The sequence below is a fragment of the Hyperoodon ampullatus genome (assembly GCF_949752795.1).
Source record: "Hyperoodon ampullatus genome assembly, chromosome: 18".
NCBI classification, from domain to species: domain Eukaryota; kingdom Metazoa; phylum Chordata; class Mammalia; order Artiodactyla; family Ziphiidae; genus Hyperoodon; species Hyperoodon ampullatus.
In genome coordinates, this window is record NC_136931.1 from 13,088,979 (window position 1) to 13,115,276 (window position 26,298).

Genomic DNA, 26,298 nt, shown 5'->3' on the forward strand with positions numbered 1-26,298 from the left:
ATGCAGACTGTGTCATGGGAGTCGTGTGGAAGCAGCTATGATCCTAACTGGGGGATTGGAAAAGCCTGAGAGAGGGCTGGGTGGAGCTGAATCTGGTGGAGGAGGTCAGACTTCCATGGATATGGGAGGGAGGACCATCTCTTGAGACAGATCTCACAGGGAGTATGGCTCCCGCTTGCCCAGCAGCCACGAGTTACTCTTGTCACTTGTATGCCTTTCAGAGTGGATAAATGTCATGTACATCTGGGGATTTTTTGAGCACTGCTTGCGAACCGTATGTTATTCCAAATGTGCTTTTCTATCTTAGTGCTAATGCTGTTCTGTTTTCATAATGTTGATGTTGTTTTCCTAGCCGCCGATTCCTATACATCGTCAGTCTAGATGCCCCCTTCGAAGGTCACCGAAAGATCTCACGCCAGAGCAAGTGGGACATTGGAGCCGTGCAGTGGAATCCTCATGACAGCTTCGCGCACTATTTTGCAGCCTCGGTGAGCTCATTCAAGGAGTACAGGAAAAGGCTTTTATTATTTTTTTTTATAAATTTATTTATTTATTTATGGCTGTGTTGGGTCTTCATTGCTGCGCGCGGGCTTTCTCTAGTTTTGGCGAGCGGGAGCCACTCTTTGTTGCGGTGCGCGGGCTTCTCATTGTGGTGGCTTCTCCTGTTGCGGAGCATGGGCTGTAGGTGCGCGGGCTTCAGTAGCTGTGGCGCATGGGCTCAGCAGTTGTGGCTTACGAGCTCTAGAGAGCAGGCTCAGTAGTTGTGGCGCACGGGCTTAGTTGCTCCGTGGCATATGGGATCTTGCTGGACCAGGGCTGGAACCCGTTTCCCCTGCATTGGCAGGTGGATTCTTAACCACTGCGCCACCAGGGAAGCCCAGAAAAGTCTTTTAAATGTGAGATCTAGGCTGGTAGGTCTGTGTTCTACGTAGCGAAGAGAACATAATCTTCATTTCTCAGGCGGCAAAGAGGGGTTGCATGGTTCGAAAAGGAAGATGGAGGCAATTGCAGATTTAAATGTATATGAAAAGAATTGGGGTACCATCGGTAATTCTAAGAATTGAATCCAGATTTGGAAAGGGAAACAGGTAGATACCTCTATGTCTATGTGTGGTAAGAAAGAACCTGTTTTCTGCATGAATGTAACTAGCCAGTGACTGAAAGAGGTTCTAAGGAAGGACCTGGTGAGCTGGTCTGGGGGCGATAGTCATTGCTTTCAGAGGGATCAGAAGATTCCATACACCCTTCCACTCAAAGGAAGGGATTCTTTTTTGATTGAATCCTGTTTATATGTGAATTCTTCCAGGGAAAAGATGCATATGTTTCATTAGGCTTTTCAAGGGGTTCACAACTGAAAAAATATCTGGACTTAGATCATCTCTGGTATCCCTTGCCCTATTCTTTATCAGTGTTCTGTTCTCCTAGGACAATTAGAGACCTAAACCTCTGGCTCCTTTTGCACTGGGCCGGGAGGGCAGTATTTGAAGGAGCCCTTCTCATCCTCCAGGGAATATGACCATTCGTAGTGCTGTCTGGGTCTGTTCTTACCGGGAATGACAGTCTGTGAGAGGAAAGCATCTCACAAAAGAAAGAAGAACACTGCTCTCAGCTTTAGAAGGAACAAAAAGCCGCTGTTCCCCGTCATTTCCAAAATAGAATCTGACTGTCTGCCTTTAACCAGGGACAATGACTAAAGTGGACCTGATTCCTGGGGCTGTACACAGGTCAGGCCAGATCATTCTTCGTGGCGGGGGCTGTCCTGTGCTTTGTAGGAAATTAGCAGCATCCCTGGCCCCTCCCTCACTAGATGCCAGTAGCATCCTCCCCCACCCCCATCGTGACAGCCAAAAATATCTCTAGGCATTGTCAGGTGTCCCCTGGGAAGCAAAGTCTCCCCTGATTGGGAACCACAGATTTAGGCTGACCCTTCAGTACTAGGCCCAAGTGGATTAATACTGCATGTGTTTGGGAGTGGCAAGAAAGAGCCTTATGTGTTTATTTTTTTCCGACAATCATTTAAAGTGAACAATTCAGTATCATTTACTACATTCACAGTGTTATGTAACTGCCATCTTTATCTAGTTCCCAAACATTTCCATCACTCCAAAGGAAACCCCCTTACCATTAAGCAGTAATTCCCCCACCCCCAGCCCCTGGCCACCTCCAGTCTGTGTTCCATCTCTGGATTTAGCTATTCTGGATATCTCATATAAATGTGGTCATACCATACATGACCTTTTGTGTCTGGCTTCTTTATCCATGTCAGAGCATGTATCAGTACTTTACTCCATTGTTATGGCTGAATAATATTCCATCATAGGGATACACCACATTTTGTCTGTTCATCCACTGATGGACATTTGGGCTGGCTATTATAAATAGTGCCGATAAGAACATGTACGTGCATGTACTTTTTTTAAAAAAAAATAAATTTATTTATTTATTTAATTTATTTATTTTGGCTGCGTTGGGTCTTCATTGCTGCGCACAGGCTTCCTCTAGTTGCAGCGAGCAGGGGCTACTCTTTGTTGCAGTGTGTGGGCTTCTCATTGTGGTGGCTTCTCTTTTTGCGGAGCACCGGCTCTAGGTGCGCCGGCTTCAGTAGTTGTGGCTCGCAAGCTCTAGAGCACAGGTTCAGTAGTTGTGGCGCACAGGCTTAGTTGTTCCACGGCATGTGGGATCTTCCCGGGCTAGGGCTCACACCTGTGTCCCCTGAACTGGCAGGTGGATTCTTAACCACTGTGCCACCAGGGAAGCCCTGTACATGTACTTTTTTGGGTACTCATTTTCACTTCTTTTGGGTATATTCCTAGGAGTGATTGAAAGGCCATGTGGTAAGTCTGTGTTTTACTTTTTGAGGAACCATCAAACTGTTTTCTGCAATGCACAAGACCGTTTTGCAGTCCCATCAGCAGTGCATCAGCATCGCATAGCAATGCACAATCCAGCCTCACCAAAATTTATTTCCTGTTTTTGTTTTTGTAATTTAAAAATTCTAGCCATCTTAGTGGGTATAAAGTGGTATCTCACTGTGGTTTTGATTTGCATTTCCCTAGTGACTAATGATGTTGAACGTCCCTTCATGTGCTGGCTGCCCATTTGTATATCATTTTTTGGAGATACGTTTATTCAAGTCCTTTGCTGATTTTTGAATTGGGTTGTTTGTCTTTTTGCTGTTGAGTTATAAGAGTTCTTTATGTATTCCTGATACTAGACCCTTATCAGTGACATGACTTGCAAATATTTTCTCCAATTCTGTAGATTGTCTTTACTTTCTTGATAATGTCTTTTGATATGTAAAAGTTTTAATTTTGATGAAGTTCAATTTACTGATTTTTTTTTTCCCTTCATTGCTCTTGGTTGGAAGGCAAGCATTTTCAGGAGAAAGAGCTTTGGAGTAAGGCAAATCTGAGGTCAAGTCCCAGTTTCAACACTCACTGTTTTAGCATGAGCACCCATCCAACTTTTGGAGCCTCAGTTGCCACATCTATGATGTGGGTGATGACACCCAGTGTGCAGTGTGATGGGAAAGAGCAGAGGGCAGGTTTCTTAAGGTTCCTAGTGCATAAACTGGCACTAGCAGACCCTGGAAATGGCTAGGAATGTTATTATAAGATAAGGGGGGGGGGCTTCCCTGGTGGCGCAGTGGTTGAGAGTCCGCCTGCTGCTGCAGGGGACATGGGTTCGTGCCCTGGTCCGGGAAGATCCCACGTGCCACGGAGCGGCTGGGCCCGTGAGCCATGGCCGCTGAGCCTGCGTGTCCGGAGCCTGTGCTCCGCAACGGGAGAGGCCACAACAGTGAGAGGCCCATATACCGCAAAAAAAAAAAAAGATTAGGGGGGCTTTTCTTTACACTCCTATTCCCATTGGAAGCTATTTTGAATCCTTACCTTTTGACAGGAAGCTTACCTATTTAGAATTGGAAACTGGCGTTTCTGGATAAAAATCTCAGAGCTGTATACAACTGTCTGTCTCTGAGCTAAAATGAAAATCCATCATATATATATATATATGATATATATATATATGATATATATATCAGTTCAGAAATTATTAAATAGCCTACTAATAGTAATTAGTCTATTAGGAATCTTTATCCATTTTCAGTGTGTTTCATGAACTCATGATATTTAGGGAGCATTTGCTGGCTTGTTTCTTTAAGAGAAATGTAGTTTGATTGAAGCTTTGTTTTTCTTCCTTTTCCTTATTGTAATTTTGGTTTCTTCTGGCCCATTTTCCCTGTGTCTTTCTGCTTAACCCTTAAAGAAGTTCATATTTCAAGGAGTCTTCTATAATTTTGCCTTCTAGGACACCCTTTTAGTGGTGATTCTGTTTTCTTTCTCATGCATGTGTTTTTTCAAAGTGTGGTAGGTGGACTCCAGGCATTTGATGGTGGGAAGGGTGAGCTGAGAACATGGAGTGTGGCAGCAGCTGGGGAGATGGGTGTGTGACCCTTAGGGCAGGAAGGTCATTCCTCTGATGGTTGGGGGTGGCTCCATAACCCATAGCTCACGTGCTCACGAGTGTGTCTGTAGCCTTAGTTCAGCTGTAACTGTTCAAGATGGGTTTCCCCTTGTCTCTTTTCAGAGCAACCAACGGGTCGACCTTTATAAGTGGAAAGACGGCAGTGGGGAAATTGGCACGACCTTACAAGGCCACACTCGTGTCATCAGGTAGGCACAGCCCTCCACTGCTCCCTGGCCTGTCTCACTTTGTCACAGTCCCTCGGGAAGTGAAACAAAGACATCATCCCCCTCCAGGCTTGACCCTCTGTGTTGCATTGGCCCCAGGTGGCTGCTGCGTCCTTAGCAGTCCTGAAGTGATGGTCTTTGCAGCGAGGAACAGCCGGTGTTTAGGAGCCAGCATCCCTGTAGCTGTTAACCCCGATCCCAGGAGACACTTAGGTACAGCCTGGTCCAGAATAAAGGGTTAGAACTGTTTGCTGCAGGAGGGAGATGAACTTACGCCCACAGAATCCCCCAGCTCACGGTCGGCAGTGCCCTGGAGCACAGAGACCTTGGGGGCCAGCCCTTTGCTCTCTGTCCAGCCACAGTGGGGCACCACGTGGAGCTCCTGCATTATAGTCCGTTACCCACATGCCCAGTTGCTTCCCACTCGTGGCCTTCCAGCTGGCTTCTGGAATGTTCCTGGATCCATCCTTTCCTTGGGTCACTGTTTCTGGGTGGGGAAAACTTCTTGTGAGAAGTAGCAGCAGGAAGTGTGGGAGTGGTGAAGCTGACGTGGGAGGTGATGGGAAAGGCCAGAACCCCCGGCCTGTGTTAACTGTTTGTATAGCAAGTGCCTTTCAAGGAGTGAGGACGTGGGTGGGGAGGACCAGAGCCCTGCTTGCCCTCCTTGAAAGCTGTGTGGCAACATGGCAGTTTGCCAGTGCTTTAAAGATGTTGAGTTTACTCAAGGTACCTGTGGTTGAGTCTGATTTAAAAAACGATGTCAACAATCACGTGGGTTTTTTTTCTTTGTTTTGTCTTAGTTTGCGCACATGCATGTATGTGCGCTTTTGTGTGTGTATGTGTTTTAAATTGAAATGCTCTGTTTCTTTTGGTTTGGGGGAGCAGGTGGTAACCAGGGAAGGACCTGAAAGTTTCCTTCAGAGCTTGGTTAAGTCTTCTTTCCCAAAGAACTTTGGAGATTCCCAGCCTAACCATGTTCAGGGGCCCATTAACAGTGACTTTCTGAAGCCAATAGAAATGAAATCTGCAAATGCTTTGGAAATGGACTCTGAATTTTTTCTCTTCGTTGTTGTCCTGTTTATTCCTTGTGTTTCCAGTGACTTGGACTGGGCAGTGTTTGAGCCAGATCTCCTGGTCACCAGCTCTGTGGACACCTACATCTACATTTGGGATATCAAGTAAGAACCGTTAAGAGGCATAACCCCTTGGCTGTGGGATGATCTGGGACCTTTGTTTTAGAGATCGGGTATCTTAATCTGGTTTTCCCTAGATGCAGACAGACCCTGAGATGAGGAGACCTTGCAGATACGTTGCTTAGGAGGGGACAGAACTGCTGGTGGGGGTGGGAAGAGAGACAGGGTCGGGAAGGCCACACAGAGAGGGCACCTCATCTACTTGGGTACCACCGTGAACAGGTGGAGCTTGGTCTTACTGGGAACACTAGGGGCTGGTGTACCACTCCCTCCTCAGAGGTGTTCCCCTCCGAGGGCTGAGGAAGCGGGGGCGCCATCCACTGTCAGTCATTGGTTGAAGGCTGTCCCCGGGGGCCTCAGCTCCCTGGCACTTCAGGCCCGTCACAGAGGTTTGCAAAACGGGCTTCAGCAGCCAGGGAAATCCCGTTGTCAGAGAACCACAGATTCTGGCATTTGGAAGTCAGGCTGGAGTTTCCTGAAGCGGCAGGGGACGGTGGGGGCATTCTGATGTGTACAGACACACACGTGCTGCAGCGAGCAGTGCTCCAGGACAGCTGCTTTGCTCTTGGTGACGCTTCACTTCCCCTCTGGAAAGGGGGCTGAGAGCCACCTCGTAGAGCAACTCTCCGAGGAGCAAAGAGCGGAGGAGCGCCCAGCCCAGGGCCTGGCGCGTCCTAAGTTCTTAATAAACATCCATTCCCGTTTCTCTTTGTAAAGCAGATTCCTTTCCCCGTAACCGTTAACTAGAGGGCCTGTGGCCTGTGGAGTCCCCAGGACAGGACACCCTCTCCCCAGCCAGGCCACTCTGCTCCCAAATGGCAGTGACTTTGTGATGCTTTACACTGAAAGGTAAACTGTGGGCAGAGGACAAGCCAGGGATTGAGGTTTGACTGGCCAGACAGACCAGGGAAAGGGATCCTCAGGGAGTAAGGATGCGCACAGCTGACTTCACCTGCATCCCATGCAGGTTAGCGCTTCCAAGGTGACAGGTCTAAGGGTAGCGCCAGAGGAGGGAGAAGGAGCAGAAAATCCAGGGGAAGTGGAAGAGAGGGGCTCTTAAGGAGCAAACAGCCTCCTGGGAGCTCCGGGGCAAGGATCCCTCATTTACATGAAACAGTTGTTTTCATAATTTAAAGACTGAAAGACACTTGAACTGACTTGCCTTCTCAGGTCTTCTGAACAGTAAGCCAGGGCTGCAGATTTGCCTTGTCTGGCCCTCCTAGCCCTAGGGGGCTGCCCAGTTCTGTCATTTGGACCATTCGTGGTGAACGGTTGAGTCTCCCATTGTATCCAGGAGTAGTTTAAAAAAAAAATAAAATCGTGGTAAAAGCCACAAAGCAAAATTTACCATCTTAATCATTTTTAAGTGTGCGGTTCAGTAGTGTTAAGTATATTCACATTGTTGTGCAACAAAGCTCTAGAACTTTTTCACCCTGCAGAACTGAAAATCTGTACCCGTTAACCAACTCCCCGTTTCCCCCTCCTTTCAGTCCCTGCAGCCACCACTCTACTTTCTGTCTCTATGAATCTGACGACTCTAGGTACCACGTGTAAGTGGAATCATACAGTGTTTGTCCTTTTGTGACTGACTTACGTCACTTAGTATAATGTCCTCGGGGGGCATCCATGTTGTAGCACGTGACAGAATTGCTTTCCTTTTTAAGGTCTAATAACAATCCATTGTATGTAAAGACAATAGGGTATTTATCTGTTCATCAGTCGTGGACCCTTAGGTTGCTTCTACCTCTTGGCTGTTGGGAACATCCAGAGTAGTTTTCCAGTCCACCTTGGCAATGCTGTTGGTTCTTGCAGAATTACGCCTCCACGACTGTCCTGTTGTTCCACAGGAGAAATGACACCAGGAAGGGGTTCCTTTGGCTCCCTCCACCCCCGCATCAGAGTCACCCAGGCCATGCCAGGTTGTGTAATTTGTTCTCTGTGGATACAACTGTATAATTGGAAATTCAGACTTAGCCTCAGCTGAAGAGGCTGAGAAAGTTCATCTCCCTGGAGGGAGACAGGCTTCTCTTTACACTACTTTTTAAGGCCCTCACATTCCCACTGAAGTCCAAGAACCCACTGAAAGGAAAGTGAAGAAATGCGAGCAGCGGGAGAAAGGCACCAGGTGGATGGGGGCAGGTGAACGGGCATTTGACTGCTGACTCTTATGTTTCAGAGATACACGGAAGCCGACCGTTGCGCTGTCTGCTGTAGGTGAGTGGACGCCCCCCGCCCGCCCCCAGCGGCCTGCATTCCCTTCCTTCCACTGCTTCGCTCCCACTGACCCTCCGTCCCCCATGCCCCGGGCTCTGTCCACGGTCGTGTGGACCTGTAAGGTCCACATCACAGGACCCTGCTCCCGCTCCTCTCAGAAGTTAGAGTCAGGACTGTAGAATGTGGTCAGGAGCTTATTTCAGAATTCAAGGGCAGGAGCCACATTGGTTTGTTTTTAAACTTTTTCTTGTGGAAACTTTCAAAAGTGTATAAAACTAGAAGAGGATGAATCGCCTTGTGTTCGTCATCCAGCTTGAACATTGTTGGCGACCAGACAGTCTTCTTTCCTCTTTCACCCACTAGCGCACCCACCCCTACCCCTATCCCCTTTGGGATTATTTTGAAGCAAATCCCAGGTGTCATATCATTTCATCAACAAATATTTCAGTAAGTATTTTTAATAAGAGAAGAATCCTTTAAAAAAAAACGTAACCACAATACCATTAGCATACCTAAAAATATTAACAGTAGTTCTTTAATGTCGTCAAATATTTAAGCAATATTCAGATTTCCCCAGTAGTCTCAGTAGTTGTTTTGTTTTTTTGTTCTCTTTTTACAAATTATTTGAATCAGAATCCAAATAAAGTCCGTATTTATAAGTGGTTGATATATTTCTCATCTCTTTCAGCTGGTAGGTTTCTCCTCCCTTCCCTCTTTTGCTTTGTTTGTTTTTCCTTCCCTGCAAGTTTCTTTACTGAAGAAACTGCCGTTCCGCACAGTCCAGATTATACTGATTGTGTCCCCGTGGTATCATTTATGGGCATACAGGGCCTACTGAAACTTTGAAATTACTTTCTGAGCTACCTGTTTTCATCACTCTGTTGGAATTTGACTACTTTTGCAATTCTGCATTGGGGCTGTTACAGAGTATTCCCACCACTTCCTGAGAGTTGAACTTGGGCATAGAACTGGTATACCTTGCCCACCATGATGAAGCCCAATCATCAGTATTCTATTTTGGCATCCTTGGTCAAAACAGATCATATTATCTGTCTCTTAAATCCTGCTTTTTTGTATCTTCTTGCGTCATTTGAATTCACATTTGGTGTTTGCTCCAAAATGATCACGTGATTCTTCTTTTTATCCCCCTGCACCCCGACACCTCATCATTTGAAGTCATTAAACATCATGATGGTATTAAGCAGTTGGTTGGTTGGTTCTGTGAGGTTAGGGACCACGTCTGCCTTGTTCAGGGCTGCAGACCAGGGTCCGCCTAAGCACCTGTCCTGTGGAGATGCTCTGGGAGTGTTTGTTCCATGGATGTGGAACTCAGGCACCTGTGTCTCCTGTGCTGAGTGCTTAACAGTTGTGCTGGTGCCTCCCTCACAACCTGTGCACACACACTTGTAGGCACTTATGATCTGAGGCATAGAATGGCCTACAGACGTGGTTGCAGAGGACACTGAGCTGAAAGAAAGTACTAATGGTCTGTGAATGCCTGTCATCCATCCCTGACTTTGTTATTTCTACTTGCAGGTTTCTAAGTTAGATGGCTTATAGAGGACCTCTAAAAAGAAAGATAATTCTAATTGCTTTCTCTTGGGAGTCTTTCTGAAAAAACAGAGGTAGGAGACTTCTTTCTTTTTTGCACCTCAGTGAGGTCTCAGTGGTGGCAGAGCTCTCATTCCCTGAGAGGTGCAGTCCGGGTGCTGCGGCTCCCCAGAGCCTGTGGTCCTCATCGCTCTGTGAGCACATTGTCTATACCTTGGGGTAGGGAGGCAGTAAGAGCATGTCCGTGTGTGCTCCAGAGCGTCCTCTGTTTCTGAGAACTCTTATGGTCTGGGAGGTCTCCGTTTGACCCTGGTGTCACAGTCCTAGTAAAGCACGTTGAATTAGGGGGTTCCCAGAATTTTTTGGGAGGCTTCGTGTTCTGATGGACCACCTACTGGGAAAGGCATATTTTCTTGGAACTCGTTTTTCTTTTCTTTTTCCTTTTCTTCCGGTTTTATTGAGATATAATTGACATACGGCACTGTATAAGTTTGTGTACAGCATAATGATTTGACTTACGTACATGATGAAATGGTGACCACAGTAAATTGAGTGAACATCCATCATCTCATTTAGACACAACATTAAAGACATAGAGAAAAATCTCTTTCCTGTGTTGTTGAATTCTTTGGTAACTCTCACGTGGAGATGGAGCAGTCTTTTTTTTTTAAAATAAATTTATTTATTTATTTTTGGCTGCATTGGGTCTTTGTTGCTGCGCGCAGGCTTTCTCTAGTTGCAGTGAGCGGGGGCTACTCTTCATTGCTGTGTGCAGGCTTCTCATTGCGGTGGCTTCCAGGCGTGTGGGCTTCAGTAGTTGTGGCTCGCGGGCTCTAGAGTGCAGGCTCAGTAGTTGTGGCACATGGGCCCAGTTGTTCCGTGGCACGTGGGCCCAGTTGTTCCGTGGCACGTGGGATCTTCCCGGACTGGGCCTTGAACCCGTGTCCCCTGCATTGGCAGGTGGATTCTTAACCACTGCGCCACCAGGGAAGTCACTGGAGCAGTCTTTTCTTACGCGGTTTCTTCTCTAGCTGATACCATTTCTCGCAAAGAAACTGGGTCTCCTAAGTAACACACTGCCGTCCTCCAACTTCAGGGGTCTCCATCATTCGTTCTTAGGTGACTTAAGGTGCCCTGTGTCTCAAGGGAAAAAAAACACAACAAACAAACAAATAAGCAAACAAATACCCTCACCAAAACCAAACAAGGATAAAGTCTGGGCCTTACTCTATTTCCTGTTAGGCTCTAAGTCCTTGTTTTCCGTCTCATACTCTGCAGATTCTTGGGTCAGGTTGCTCTCCAAAGTCCTGGATCCACTGCGGTGTCCCCAAGGAATAAACGCCCACCCAAAGGGAGAGGGTGTCAAAGCAGAAATGTCATGTGTTGTCTGAGCAAAGAACAAGAAGAGGTGGCAGGAGAGTCATCATGTGATTCTGGTTTAACATAATCAACGTGATTATTTTAAGAGTCAGCTGGAAGTGCTGCTATGTCCCAATTTTCCACCTATCTCAGCCCCTTGTGGCATCTTCCAGTATGCCTCCTCTCTTACGTAGCTCTTCTGTCACCATTGTTGTTACCTCTGTGTTCTGGCAGAGGACTGAGTTCACACGGTGCCAGGAGTGTTGCCTTTCCCTGTCTCCACGCAGGGCCACGTGTAACCGCTCGCTGATGGGGAGATGAGAGTGGGGGTGGGTGCACATAACTTTCTGAGGGCAGAATTGGGTCACACTGGGGCTCATTCTTCAGCTGAGCCTCATCTGGAGGCTGTGTTTTTCCAAGACTCTCCCTCCCCCAGAAACGAAACCAAAAAAACCAGTGTGGGAAGGAGCAGGCTTTGAGCTGAGGCTCTTCTGATTGGGAGCGCGAGCTTGGTGTCGGAGAGGATGAAGGGCCAGGTTGTGTGATGTGTCAGTTACCAGCCAACAGAGCCGGGCTGAGCCGCTGCTCTGTAAGAAACTGTATTTCCCTGCTGATTCTGCTCGGAGGTAACCTGAAGTGTTTTTTTTTCTCCTTAGTGAGATTATTTCCTCAATTAGGTGACTCTGATCCTGTTCCCATGTGTTAATTCATTTATTCTTTGGCTTCATTTTCTCCTTAATGGTGGAGCTGATGGAGTCATAGAAGCTTGAAGAGTTCTGTTCTTACTCATCCGGAACTCATTATCCAGCTCCCCTGGATAAGCTCCGCTCTGGTACTGAAGGCGTTGAGAGCAACAGCGTTCCTCCCCTGATTTTTCTTTGCAGCGGGTGCCTCACAGGTCAAATGGAATAAAAAAAACGCTAATTGCCTTGCCACCAGTCATGACGGGGATGTACGGATATGGGACAAGCGGGTAAGTAATCTTTTTCCCCTCCCCTCTGAGAGGATATGAAGAGGATGTTGTGAATAGCAGGACTTGTCTTGAGAGACCAGGGTACCCTGTGCAGCATGGTTAATTGCCATGTTAAGATCCTAGTACCAGATGACATTTGCTTCCCGATCAAACTGGTGTTGATGGAAGATAAGGGAGTGAGACATTATGATCAGTGGTTAAGAAAATGAACTTGGGGAATTCCCTGGTGGTCCAGCAGTTAGGACTCTGTGCTTGCACTGCAGGGGACACAGGTTCAATTTCCGGTCAGGGAACTAAGATCCCGCAAGCTGCGTGCTGCGGCCAAAAAAAAAAAAGAAAATGAACTTGGCCTGACCTAAGCTAGCGTCCTATTTTGCTGCCTCCTGATTATGATATCAGGTGAGCCACAAACTTTTCCAAGCCTCAGTTTCCTTTTCTTCAGAATAAAGATGATAATAGTGTGTGTGTCCATGAGGGGGTCAAGCCTGGGGGACCAGACACTATTCTAGAATGGTCAGCAGGCTTCTTATTCCTGCCCCAGATTGCAAAGTGAAAACTCATTGTTCTAGGATGTATACCATCTAGAATTAAATCACTGAGGCAGCATACTTGGTATGCTCAAATCTTCCCTTGGAAGTCTAGCTGTGCCGTCAGCCTCAAATGAGCCTGCAGAGTGTACGTTCTCCCTGCATTAGCCCATGGACCTGAGAGGCATGAGAGAGTTGCAGGGTTCTGGGCTGCTACTGTAATGGCAAGTCTGGAAGTTTGATATGTTGGCATCAGTGAGAACAGTGATGCAGGGAAAGGGCCTCTTCCATAACTAACTGCCAGATGATTGGGTAAGAATGCAGAGAGTAGTCGACTTCTGTAAGATCTGGGGTGCAAATTCTGCTTTCTGCTCTGTGAAACCTGCCTTTGTGGGGAGGACCTACTGTTAGTTTTCCTGGAACTTGTTCAGGAACTGTCCCAACTGGGATGCTGACTGTAAAGTCTCAGCCTTGCTTGCGGCTGCCCTGCTTCCTTCCCCTTCCAGCAGGGAATAAAGTCATACAGGTGGAGAGGAGGGGGAAGTGAAGCAGAGACTGGGAGGCTGCTGGATTGGGTGCCAAGACCTGCTGGGAAAGCGGTGTGGCGGCCGAAGCCCTCGCTTTAGGCGGCTCTTAGGTGACAAGGTGATTTCATAAGGACAGGATGGATGGTGCATCTTCTATATGTTAGTTTTATCTCTGTCCCTTTAGTCCAGTCTGGTCATAGTCATTCTTCATCCCTCTTTATTTCTTCAATGGGCAATTGGTTTCATTCATATTTGTCACTGGTATAGCATTTAAATATAGTAAATGGTTTAACTAAAATGTTTGATTAATTTGTAGTACTTGTGTATTTGCTTTAGACTGTTTTCAGAGCCATAGGCAAAATAAACAATTGGGTATTTAGCTGTGAACTCGGTCAGGACCTGTTTTCCAAAACAGTAGCTGTGTTCCTTATCTTGTAGAAATATACTGCTGAACTGTTTCTTTCTAGCCTTCTGATTGGTCTACTCATAACTCTGACTTCCCTTAGCGAGCCTTTTATCTATTTTGTTTAAAGAGCTTTAACTTTTTCTTGGCTATTAATACTTAGGACTTCTGTTCATATGGATTGTAAAACTTGTTGGTTGTAATTTCACTTCTCTGGCACTTTCTAGTATCAAAGCAGGACTATTGGCAGCAAGCATCACAGGCTTAAAAAAGTGCAGTATCAGTGGTAATGTTGGATTTTCACTCAAATTCGTGAATGACTAGTAATACTAATATTTCTAAGTGTTTATTATGCAAAGGCATTGTTCTAAGAACTTTATGTGTATTGATTCATTTCTCTTTATAACTAACCTTTAAAGTAGGTAATATTATTACCCCATTCTACAGCTGAGTAAACTGAGGCACAGTTTGTTGCCAGGATTTAAATTCAGGGAGGCTGGTTCTGGAGATTGCACTCTTAACCTCATAGACCAGTGCTGATTACAGAAAATAATACATGCTCTTTGTTGAAAATATAAAAGAGAAAATAAAAATCATTCACAGTCCTGCCCCAGAGACAAATGCTAATATTTTGATGTTTTCTTTTCTTACGCTTTTTTTTAAAACATGGTTTATCATATCATATGCATAGTTATGCATACTTTTTTCATTTAACATTACAACAAATACATTTCCCCTGTGTTATAAGCTCTTTCTAAGTATAACTTTTAGTGGCTACATCATATTGTATCCAATAGCTGTACAATAATTGGTTCTAACATTTAGTTATTCCCCACTTATTATTCATGTTGTTTCTGGTTTTCTAGGTGTTCCAAATAACACCAAGATGAACATCTTTGGTACCTAAAGCTTTTTGTGAATTTAGGATATTCCCTTAAGAAAGGAAGAATTTTAAGTCTGTTGATAAAAATTGTCCAGTTTTTTTCCCGAACAGGTTATACTATTTTATTTTATTTTATTTTATTTTTATTTTTATTTTTTTTTGCGGTACGCGGGCCTCTCACTGTTGTGGCCTCTCCCGTTGCGGAGCACAGGCTCCGGATGCGCAGGCTCAGCGGCCATGGCTCACAGGCCCAGCTCTGCAGCATATGGGATCCTCCCGGACCGGGGCACGAACCCGTATCCCCTGCATCGGCAGACGGACTCTCAACCACTGCGCCACCAGGGAGGCCCAGGTTATACTATTTTATATGTACACCACCAGTGACAAATGCAGCCTCACTGCATTGAATATCATTTACAAGTATCTTCTAACTTGATTGCTAAAAACAATCTTTTAATGTTTTAATGTGTGAATATATTTCTGAGGTTTCCTTCTGAATTTGTTTTATATATGCTTATTAATCATATATTGTTTTCTTTTGTGATGTGTGTTCATTCTCTTTTTGAGGTCTTAGGGCTTGATCATTTTAAGCTTGGTGGTTTTCCGATATAGAGAACAAACTAGTGGTTACCAGTGGGAGAGGGAAGTGGGGAGGGGCACTACAGGGGTAGGGGATTATGCGGGACAAACTATTATGTACAAAATAAGCAACAATGTTGTGTTACATTGTACAACATGGGAAATAAAGCCAATATTTTATAATAACTATAAATGGAGTATAACCTTTAAAAATTGTGAATCACTATATTGTACACCTGTAACATATAATATTGTACATCAACTATACTTCAATTAGAAAAAAAAAAGATTAGTGGTTTTACCCCCAGGATTGGGGTTGGGTCTGTGTAGATGTCAGAGCCCCTCTTTGTGGGTGATTGTGAGGAAGGGGAGCAGGAATTACAGACCACGTACCAAAGGAGAGAAGCATCCACTACCTTGTGTCCTTCATTAAGGCCGTACCTGGAGCCAGAGCGGAAGTAGATTAGGCTCACAGGCCCGTATTCAGAGCATGCGTGAAGGAGAGCTGGAGAAGTCTTCTGTCGTTTGTTTTCAACAAAACAAAGCGGAGGGCTTCCCTGGTGGCGCAGTGGTTGAGAGTCTGCCTGCCGATGCAGGGGACGCGGGTTCGTGCCCCGGGCCGGGAAGATCCCACATGCCGCGGAGCGACTGGGCCCGTGAGCCATGGCCGCTGAGCCTGCGCGTCTGGAGCCTGTGCTCCGCAACGGGAGAGGCCACAACAGTGAGAGGCCCACGTACCGCAAAAAAACCCCAACAAAGCAGAGTTTCTTAAGAACAGAGATGGTCTCTGGGAGTTTTTTGTTGTTGTTTTGGCTGCGCTGTGTGGCATGCAGGATCTTAGTGTCCCGACCAGGGATCAAACCTGTGCCCCCCTCCAGTGGAAGCGCGGAGCCCTAACCACTGGACTGCCAGGGAGTTCCTCTGGGAGTATTTTTGTATTCCCACTTGGCACCCGGCAGACTGTTACATGGTGGACACTCTGAGTTCCTTCTGAAGTGACAACTCTCATTGCTGATCCTGTTGCAGAAACCCAGCACAGCAGTGGAGTATCTCGCAGCCCACCTCTCCAAAATCCACGGCCTGGACTGGCACCCAGACAGCGAGCACATTCTTGCTACCTCCAGTCAAGACAACTCTGTCAAGGTGAGCAGCACCCCCAGGGCAGTTGGGGGAGTGTGTTTGGGAGGCATCAGGGGTGTGTGAGCACTTTCTTCAGAAGGAAATTTGCAGTAGGTTAGCATGGCACGCGTTTCAGGGGTGCATGTGCTTTTTGGGGAGCTGGGCAAGCACACCTGGTTATGTGGTCCAGCGGGAGTGATGTAGTAGCACGTATCTGATACGGCTCCTGGCATTTGTTCAGAGGCTTTTCTTCTTTCCCTTTGTGAAAGGAAGTCAGAGACAAAAACATCTAGAAAGGAAAAGAAGTTGACTTGCCAAGAAGTTGTCAGGAAGCCCCATTTCAGGACTGGCTCATCAAAATAAAAACACAACAGATAAACAAATAAAGGAGAAAAGCCCACATGGTCGTTCAAGTTACCAAGTTTACCATTAGTCTGGGGTGGAAAAAGAGCAATTTTCTCACGTGATTATCACATCTGCACAAGTTAGGACGTCTTCGATCATCAGCATTTCACAAGTAGAGATGGAGTTGTTTTATTAGAGATTCTCTAATTTACAGGAGATGCTCAAGGATTTATGTATGTCAGTGACCCTATTATTTTTGGTTTCTCTCAGTGTTTCTTGTTTGTTTATCCTCTCTGACTGTGGGATGTGATATGCACCCTTGTTCAAAAGGATGCAGGGCACAGAATTAGCCGTGCCCCACAGTTCCTGCATATGATCAGGTCTCTGCCTGGAAGGACAGAGATTTGACCGCATAAATTTGCTTAGCAACTTTAGGATTCAGCTTCAGCAATTTAATGCTTTGTTTTATTTACACAGGCATGTACGTCTTTTTGGTATGGTTAGCAAGGCTAGAATCGTACACTCAGGCTTAAAATCTAACTTCTCTCTGGAGGTTTGTAAATCCCCTGGGGTTGTAGTTTATTCTTATGTGCCAGCAGTGGTTTTTCTGTTTGTTTGTTTGTTTTGGATTTAAGTGTTTGTCCCCATACCCCATCAGCTTGTTTCCCAACTTCAGGAACCAGAAATCATCCGATTCACCTCCTTCTCTTTCTTTGAGGTCCCCAAGTTTGTCAATATTCACTGACAACTTTACTCCCCTTGAGACTCGGATTCCATAGGTAATAAAGCAGATAACAGGCCAGTTTCCACATGTGAAACACAGTCCTTATTCCTTACTAGTGGGCTTAGCTTATGAATTAAATGAGATTTTTGGCATGGTATTTGATTTATTCCACTATATCCTGGTAGGAAGACAGTTTTTACTGAACATATACAAATAACATAATTGTAAAAAGTGAAGCAATTTAGAGGTACTTACAATAGTCAACCATTGTTTTTAGTAATTGGTTGATAAGGCTCAATGCATGCCATTTTTCCTATATAATCATTTTCTTTAGTTTATCTGATAATTTATTAGCTTATAATTTATAACAATAATGTTTATTCTATTTGTCTTTTGTGAATTCTAAGGGGTCTGCTGGAACAAGATACCGTTGAATGAGTTTCACTTCACTTTGTAGATTGTAAACTGTAAAACTGTTGAATTGAGGGTTAAAGCTAGATCAAGAAGAAAGAAAAGGATTTTTCTTCTATGGCCATTAAAAATAGAACATGAACTATAATGAAATTAGTTCATGTCGGTTTGGATAACCAATTGTTTTCTTCCTTATCTTGGAGTAAGCAGGCTATTTTACAAAATTGCCATCTTCCAGACTGAGTCCTGGAAATCCAGACCCAGCCTCTTTGTCCATTCTGACATGTTCATGGTATAAGGGGAGCCATATTGAGAAACCTGTACCCAGAGGCTGTTCCCTGTGATGTCAGCAGTCAGGAACCTGGTTCTTGACCGAGGCTCTTCTGACATTTCTTGAGAAAAATTTCTTTTTGATCCCTAGCTTGGAGCAGAGGCCTTTGGCAATGGTAAGAGGAAAGCAGAAGTTACCTATGGATAGGAGGCAGCATGGCTCTGGTTAACTTATTATAATAACCAACTTTATCACATTGAAATAGACTGAAGTCCTCCGTTCAACTATAACGTAATCATTTCATAAGACCCCATCAATGATGGCCTTGAGAATAAGAGCTTTTTATGAACAGTAAGGACTTTTTCCAGGGTCCTCTATTTATCCCATAAATTATCTGACATAACTGTCACCGATTGATGAGCATATTTAAATCTAGAAGCAAAATCTTTTTTTTAAAGGATTAATTTTATTAGTAGTTATGCCGGTCTTTGTAAATGAACGTGAATATACTTTTGTCCAACCTGAAAAGTAAACTATTGCTGAAGTGCATTCAGAGTAATAATATTTTGCTTGTATATAATCAACCCAGGGAGGTTGAACTTCTCTTTTATTTGCTAGTTTTTCGCATAGGGTGGACCTGGTAACAGGAAAGCATTTACAAAGTGTTGGGCTAATTGAAAATATGGAGAATGCCAAGCATACCTAATTATTTCTAGTTTTCCTTCTTTTATAAGTTGAGGGAGCAAGTCATAGTTTACCCCGTGGCCGTCTGGGAAACCCAAAAGCAGTTTAGATGGAAATGACATCTTAACAATTTTATTATGTTGAATATGGGACTTGAATTCGGCAAAAAAGAATTGTCAGAAGAAACAAGAATTGCCTCATGCTATACCTATATAGTTCCACCCTCCCCAGCCCCTAACTTCTGGCAACCACTGATCTGTTCTCCATCACCGTAGTTTTGTCTTTATGAGAATGTCATTTAAATGGAATCATGCAGAATGTAACTTTTTGAGGTTGGCTTCTTTCACTCAGCATAATGCCTTTAAGATTCCCCCAAGTCGTTTTAAGAATCAGTAGTTCATAAACTTTTTATTGCTGAGTAGTAATCCACTATATGGATATACTACACTTTATTATCTCTTGACCTGTGGAAGGACATTTGGGCTGTTTCCAGTTTTGGGTCATTGTGAATAGAGCTGCTGTAAACATTCGTGTATTGATTTTTTTCTGTGAACAGAACTTTTCAGTTTTCTGGGACCAACATATAAGAATGGGATTGCTGGGTCACATGGTGGGTGTGTGTTTAACTTTTTAAGAAACTGCCAAACTGTTCTCTGGGGTGGCTCCTCTCACCTTTTTGGTTTTTTTGTTGTTTTTTTTTGTCCGTGCTGTGTGACATGCGGGATCTTAGTTCCCCAACCAGGGAATGAACCCGTGCCCCCTCCAGTGGACCACCAGGGTAGTTCCCTCCTGTCACCTGTTTTTTTTTTTTTTTTTGGCAGTACGCGGGCCTCTCACTGTTCTGGCCTCTCCCGTTGCAGAGCACAGGCTCCGGACGCGCAGGCTCAGTGGCCATGGCTCACGGGCCCAGCCGCTCCGCAGCATGTGGGATCTTCCCGGACCGGGGCACGAACCCATGTCCCCTGCATTGGCAGGCGGTCTCTCAACCACTGCGCCACCAGGGAAGCCCTGTCCCCTGTTTTCGACAATAGTTCCGTAATACCTGGTAGTTCAGAGCTTCAGTCTTGACCCTCCTGCCTTTGGTGCTCTGCCATTTCCTGCTTTCATGACAAATGCTTGAGCTCTAAGTGTGTTTGTTTTTCTGTTAAAAGCATAGACATCTCTAAGGCTCAGTTTTTGTCTGGCTCACCTGTGTGTTCCCTGCACCTTCCGTGTTGGAGTGGGTGGAAGAGTGGATGTGAGTGGTTGGGCCCCAAATAGTCGCACAGTCACCTTTTTGCTGCGTGGCCTTGACAAGTTACATCGTTTAGTAATTTAGCTTCCACCCTTGAAAAAGAGATTCATAACACCCACTGTATGATTGTTGTAAGGATTAGATGGGATGAAACTCTTAAAGCTCTAAACATCTGTCTGAAATGCGGTCTGCGGTCAGTACATTTTTAACTACTAGCAATAGCGGTAGTTAATTTAGTAGTTAAATTACTCTGTGGTGTGAAGTGATACAGGATGAAAAGTTGTCACTTCTGCCTTTCAACTATGAAGGTGGTTTAATAGGCAGGCTGGCAGTGATCTGCCTCAAGGAGTGATCCTCATGTGTTCACAGAAGTCTTTGTTTCTCCTATAATGTTTCTAAGTGTGAAAGGGGCGTTTCCTGTGTGTCTGTCACAGGAGCATGGCCATGGGGGCTGACTCAAATGCACTTAGAGGACAGAAAGCATGGAGTTTGAAGGCTATGCTTATTTCTTTTCTGTTTTTTTTCAAAATATATATTTATTTATTTGGCTGCATTGGGTCTTAGTTGTGGCACGCAGGATCTTTGTTGAGTCATGGGGGATCTTTCATTGTGGTGCACAGGCTTCTGTCTAGTTGTGGCATGTGGGCTCAGTAGTTGTGGTGCATGGGCTGTCTAGTTGTGGCACAAGGGCTTAGTTGCCCTGCGGCATGTGAGATCTTAGTTCTCCGACCAGGGATTGAACCCGCATCCCCTGCATTGGAAGGAGGATTCTTAACCACTGGACCACCAGGGAAGTCCCGGCTATGCTTATTTTGATAGTTGAGTTTTTTTTGTTTTTTTAATGGCATTTATTTCACAAATTATCCTGCTTTCTTTCTTCCAGTTCTGGGATTACCGCCAGCCTCGGAAATACCTCAATATTCTCCCTTGCCAGGTGCCTGTCTGGAAGGCCAGATACACTGTGAGTGAGATGCCCTACCTCTTGCTCGGAAACATTATCTAAGTGTTTTGGACAGAAGGGGCCAGGGACATTTCCTTTTATTTTTTTGTGAGGCAGTATTCTCCTTCTGTCTTGGTTTAGAAGTGGGACAAAGGTGGTAGTGACGGCAAAAAGCTGTTATCTATTTAAAAATTTGCCTTTGGGTCGTTGGGTGAGACTCTATACTAGAAGTGCTAGACTAGCTGGGCTGGGGAGCTGGGCAGTGTGAAGGTGGTCAGTAAGGGAGGGGAAGAGGGTAAGCTGGAGGGTTGAGAGGCTGGAGGTCAGTGGATCGTGGCGGAAAGAACTCTGGCTTTAGATTCAGAAGACCTTGGTTTAGGGCTTGGCAATGCCATTTAGTTTTTTTCTCCAGCTTTACTGAGATATAATTGACATATAACATGGCATAAGTTCAAGGTATGCAACATGTTGATATGTTACACTTACATATTGCCATACAGTTACCACTGTAGCATTTGTTAACACTTCCATCGTCACATAATTACCATCTCTTTTCTGCAGTGAGAACACTTAAGATCTCCTCTCTTTTAACTCTCAAGTATATCATATGGTGCTATTAACCATAATCACACGCTGTACATTAGATCTCCAGAGCTTATTCATCTTATAACCAGAAGTTTGTACCCTTTGACCAGCATCTCCCTGTTTCTCCCACCCCCAACCCCTGGTAACCACCGTTCTACTCTGTTTCTATGAGTTCAGCTTTTTAGATTCCATGTATAAATGATATCATACAGTATTTATCTTTGTCTGACTTATTTCACTTACCATAATGCCCTCAAGGTCCATCCATATTATGACAAATGGCAGGGTTTCCTTGTTTCTTGTCGCTGAATAATATTCCATTGTATATGTACCACATCTTCTTTATTCATTCATCCATTAACGGACATGTAGGTTGTTTCTATATCTTGGCTATTGTGAATAATGCTGTAATGAGCCATTTAATACTTGTGTGGCCTTGGGCAAGCCACCTGTGTTTTTTGAGTAATAGTTTCCTCCTGTGTCAAACATGAATAATAGTGTTTAAAATGCCTCGCTCTTTTTTAAAATCGTGATAAAATTCCTTATTTTTAAGTGTCCAATTTGGTGGCATTTAGTACCTGTACAATATGTTTTCCCTTTGGAAAAAAAAATGTATGAAAATTCTGTATAAACCACAAAATGCTACAAGTATAGTGGATAGGCTGTTACCGACCTTCCAACTTTGTTGCCAGATTGATCATTGATCAGAGATAATATATTTCCTTCAGTGTCAACTTGAAAGGGAGCACAGGGATGAATGAAGGTATCTTTATGCATTAGGCTGCCACCTGCTGCGTCATGGAGTGAAGAAGAGAATTGGGGTATTACTTGGCCTTCGCATCTGGGAGCACTTGGGAGGAAGTCAGGCTTTGCTCTTGTGAATTGAAATACTTCTCTGGATTAATATGTTTGCTTTAAAAAACAAACAGGAAAGCTCAGGAGTGCTGCCGAGAGGGCAGGAGAAAATAAATGTGCTCTTAGGTGGCTTTGACTTAATTCCTTAAAGAACAGAGTCTGCCTATCAACCAAATGAGCCCCTTAGCTACCTCACAGATTGGGTGTTTATAAGTGGAAAGTGTCAGTCCTGAAATTGGAAGGTTTTCCTTTGCAAAGCTGTGGTCTTGGGGGCAGTGGGAAGGTGCTGCTTCACGTGGATGGTGTGCTTCTGGTGCATTTCCACATGGCAGGGTTTGTTTGCTGTCTGGGGTTACCCTCAGTGTGCTTTGCATGCTCATTCTGGGCATGTACTCAACAACTCTCAGAGGGGACTCGAGAGGAGCCGGGGAGCTCCCATGTGCAGCCCCTAGAGCCATTTGCTTATTTTACATTAAAAAACGTTCTTCTCCAAGTATTTGGCTTAGCTTTATTTTTTACTTGCTGTGGTCCATTCCATCAGCAAAGAAAAAAAAAAAGGAAAGCAAATGAAAAGTAGATGTGATGGTCAACTGACAGTATTTGGAAAAATGTTCCCCAGATGGGTTGGGGCCTCCCATCATCCAGTTTATTTTAATTAGGCGAGAATTCCAACGTGGGTAACTCAAGACTCAGCGGATTCTCCCTGGAACAATGCCTGCTTTTCCCTCTTCTGCCACAGCCTTTCAGCAATGGATTGGTGACCGTGATGGTTCCCCAGCTGCGGAGGGAGAACAGCCTGCTCTTGTGGAATGTCTTTGACTTGAACACGCCGGTCCATACCTTCGTAGGCCATGATGATGTGGTGCTGGAATTCCAGTGGAGGAAACAGAAGGAAGGTGGGTGGGAGGGAGACCGCCAACTGATTTTCTCCTGAGCCCTGCTCACCAGCAGCTCCCGTCGGGGTGGGCCACGTGATCGGAGGGGAGGATGCAGGAACAGGGCTGGCTTAGGAGCGGGAGTCAGGGAACCTCCCCCTTTAATCGTAGGTGGGTGATAGGGTGTGTGGCTGTGCTTCTTCCCCCCAAGTCCATCCTTTTGTGTTCTGTGCAGTCTCTCTCCTGTGTGGAAGGGATCTGGAGAGGTTGGTAGCCTTGCTGTTGGATCATTTCTAGAGCTGAAAAACTCTGGGGTCATCGCACGCTCAGAAATCCCTGGCACTTGCTCCTTCCCCCCGTTTTTGTTTGTTTGTTTTGTTGTGTTTTGTTTTGGCTGCAACGTGCGGCTTGTGGTATTTTAGTTCCCCCATCAGGGATCAAACCCGGGCCCTTGGCAGTGAGAGCGTAGAGTCCTAACCACTGGACTGCCAAGGAATTCTCCCTTCCCCCTCTATTGATGAGGGAGATGCAAGGTCATCGTCAGTACCACCTACCACGTATTCCCAGTTCTCTTCACAAACACACAGTGGTATTTCACCTCCCAACCCGTTGAAGATACGTTTGGCCACGTGACCTGCTTGGATCTTGAAACATGAACGAAAGTGATGCAGTCTCTTTTGGGTTGAAGTGGTAACAGCCAGTGTGCAATTATTTACCCTCTCTGCTTCTTCCGAGGTACCTGGAGAAACTCCATGTGGCGCTGCTCCCACCAGGGTGGGGGTGAGGTGAAGACGTAGAGAGAGCAGGAGAGCCTGGCATTAAGCCACTGAGATTTGGGGCTGTTTGTTATTGCAGCTTAATCTAGCTAGCCCTCATTCATGCATCATAAGTATAATGGGGGTCAGGAAGCCCTCAGCCTCAGTTTCTCCAGCAACTCACCATGCAAACTTAGTTTCTACCTCCCTTGTCTTGAGATCTTATTGCCACACTCTCTAAATGTTTTCCAGACCAGAAGTTTATTTCATGGTCTTTCCATATCACAAAAGGAAAACCGGACAGTGGAGTGGTGTGACTTGTCCAGAGTCCAGGAGAGGTCTCTGGTGGACCTGGGATTAGAGCAGTCATCTTATCCCAGCTCGTTTGTGACCTTCACAAGCCTCTTCTAGGATAGTTTTTTTGTTTTTTTAAATTTTTATTTATTTATTTATTTTAAAATATTTATTCATTTATTTGCATTGGGTCTTAGTTGAGGCACGCAGGATGTTTGTTGTGGCATGCAGGATCTTTCACTGTGGCGCGTGGGGTCTTCGTTGCAGCACATGGGCTTCTCTCTAGTTGTGACTCAGGGACTCTAGAGCGCACGGGCTTAGTTGCCCCGCAGCATGTGGGATCTTAGTTCCCCGACCAGGGATTGAACCCATGTCCCCTGCATTGAAAGGCGAATTCTTAACCACTGGACCACCAGGGAAGTCCCTAGGATTGTTTTTGAAAGGAATCTTTTGATCATGCTCTTAATTTTCCCATCTTCATTTCCATAATCTGACTTGCTTCTAGAAACACGAGGCTGCTTGGTCTCTATCCCATCAATTTCCATGCTTGACTTCATCTTTCAACTCTTTGTCCTGCATTTTGCCATTGAAAAGAGATGATAGAGTTTCCCCATGGTCTGGCAGGTTGGCCTGTAGTTTTGGACTGAAATAAAAAGTTTTTAGCAACCCATTTTCAGTTGTCTGTGTCATCTGTAAGCTGGCAGGGTGAATTGTATAAATTGGGGCTGTCTAGCCAGTAGTGAAATTTTGAGTACAAGTTATAGATGTTTTTTTAAAATTCCTTTTTATTGAGAGATATATCATCTACAAAATTGCATAAAACATGTAGAGTTTATAATGTGAAAATCTGTGTGACTACCACCAAGGTCAAGAAAGAAAGAAAGCATTGCTAGAACCCGGAAGCTTCCTGATCACAATCCTTTCCCTTTCCTAGAGGTAAACACTATCCTAATATTTACGATAGTGATTTCTGTTTTTATTTTTACAGTTTACCACCCATTTCTGCATCCCTAAAAATAGTTTAGGTTTGTTTGTTTTTGAACCTTTTATAAATGTAATCATCCTGCATGTATTCCTTTTTTAAAAAAGAAATTATTTATTTAGTTGCAGCATGTGGACTCTTAGTTGCAGCATGCACACGGGATCTAGTTCCCTGACTAGGGATTGAACCTGGGCCCCCTGCATTGGGAGCCCATAGTCTTACCCACTGGACCACCAGGGAAGTCCCCATCCTGCATGTATTCTTTTTTTTTTTTTTTTTTTTTTGCATTACGTGGGCTTCTCACTGCTGTGGCCTCTCCCGTTGCGGAGCACAGGCTCTGGACACGCAGGCCCAGCAGCCATGGCTCACGGGCCTAGCCGCTCCGCGGCATGTGGGATCTTCCCAGACCGGGGCACGAACCCATGTCCCCTGCATCGGCAGGCGGACTCTCAACCACTGCGCCACCAGGGAAGCCCCTGCATGTATTCTTATATTTTACTTCTTTCTCAACCTAATGGTGTTCCATTTTCTTTTTACTGCCATGTCTTCTTAGTCAGTTTTTATTGGACCACCTCAGGCTTTGATGTTGGTTTTTCACTGTGGTGAAGGAGCTCTCAGAGGTAGGAGAGAATCAGGATGTTGTGGTCCAAGGAAAAGGATGCTTCATGAAGGAATCGGAGGTCATTGGTTTTGGGTTTTGCTGAAGGATCTCCATGCAAAGTAAGAGAGAAGCACTTAATTGTATAAATAGGTATAAATAGGAAGCCATACGATCATTAAGAGACCAGTTCCAAAAGCTGATTGAGGAGGGATGCCTGATTGTAAGACAGCAGAAGCAGAGGCAGCACGAACTGGTTTTGTGAATGAGGTTGCCTTCAGAGGCAAGGAGAAGACTAAATTCCTTGGAGGAGGCTGCTGCCCTCTCTGTTTGAAGGCAAGGAGAAGAGGCAAGAAAGGGAGTAGGTGTGAAAGCAAAGGCCCTTTGAAAATAGGAGGGAAGAGGGCCGAAGACCCAAGGAGAGGAGTTGGGTTTAGAAAGGAATTAGGCATAACTTTTCTTCAAAGTCAGGGACATGAAAAGAGGCTGGATGTGGAGTCAGAAAATTGTTGCTGGGACTTCCCTGGTGGTCCAGTGGTTAGGACTCCACGCTTTCACTGCTGCGGGCCCGGGTTCAGTCCCTGGTCGGGAAACTAAGATCCTGCAAGCCATACAGTGATGCCAAAAAAGAAAAAAGAAAAGAAAATTGTTGTTATGAACATGGGCTAGATGGTGGTTCTCATGACAGGTAGTAGCTCAGAATAGTTGCTGTCTTGATAGTTGTGC

The 26,298-nt window shown here is 45.1% G+C and overlaps 1 protein-coding gene across 2 annotated transcripts in view; it reads left to right on the forward strand.

Annotated features, from left to right (window-relative positions):
• The window catches only part of WDR59 (WD repeat domain 59), a gene marked incomplete at its 5' end in the record, with an annotated part of 88,776 nt that overhangs the window by 18,097 nt on the left and 44,381 nt on the right, over positions 1–26,298 (forward strand). For both annotated transcript variants that reach the window (XM_079722954.1, XM_079722955.1), the window contains 8 exons: positions 353–488; positions 4,588–4,673; positions 5,789–5,869; positions 8,061–8,098; positions 11,893–11,981; positions 15,927–16,043; positions 20,572–20,649; positions 22,808–22,964. In XM_079722954.1, coding sequence (XP_079579080.1) covers positions 353–488; positions 4,588–4,673; positions 5,789–5,869; positions 8,061–8,098; positions 11,893–11,981; positions 15,927–16,043; positions 20,572–20,649; positions 22,808–22,964 — 782 coding nt within the window. The remainder of the gene's footprint in view (positions 1–352; positions 489–4,587; positions 4,674–5,788; positions 5,870–8,060; positions 8,099–11,892; positions 11,982–15,926; positions 16,044–20,571; positions 20,650–22,807; positions 22,965–26,298) is intronic.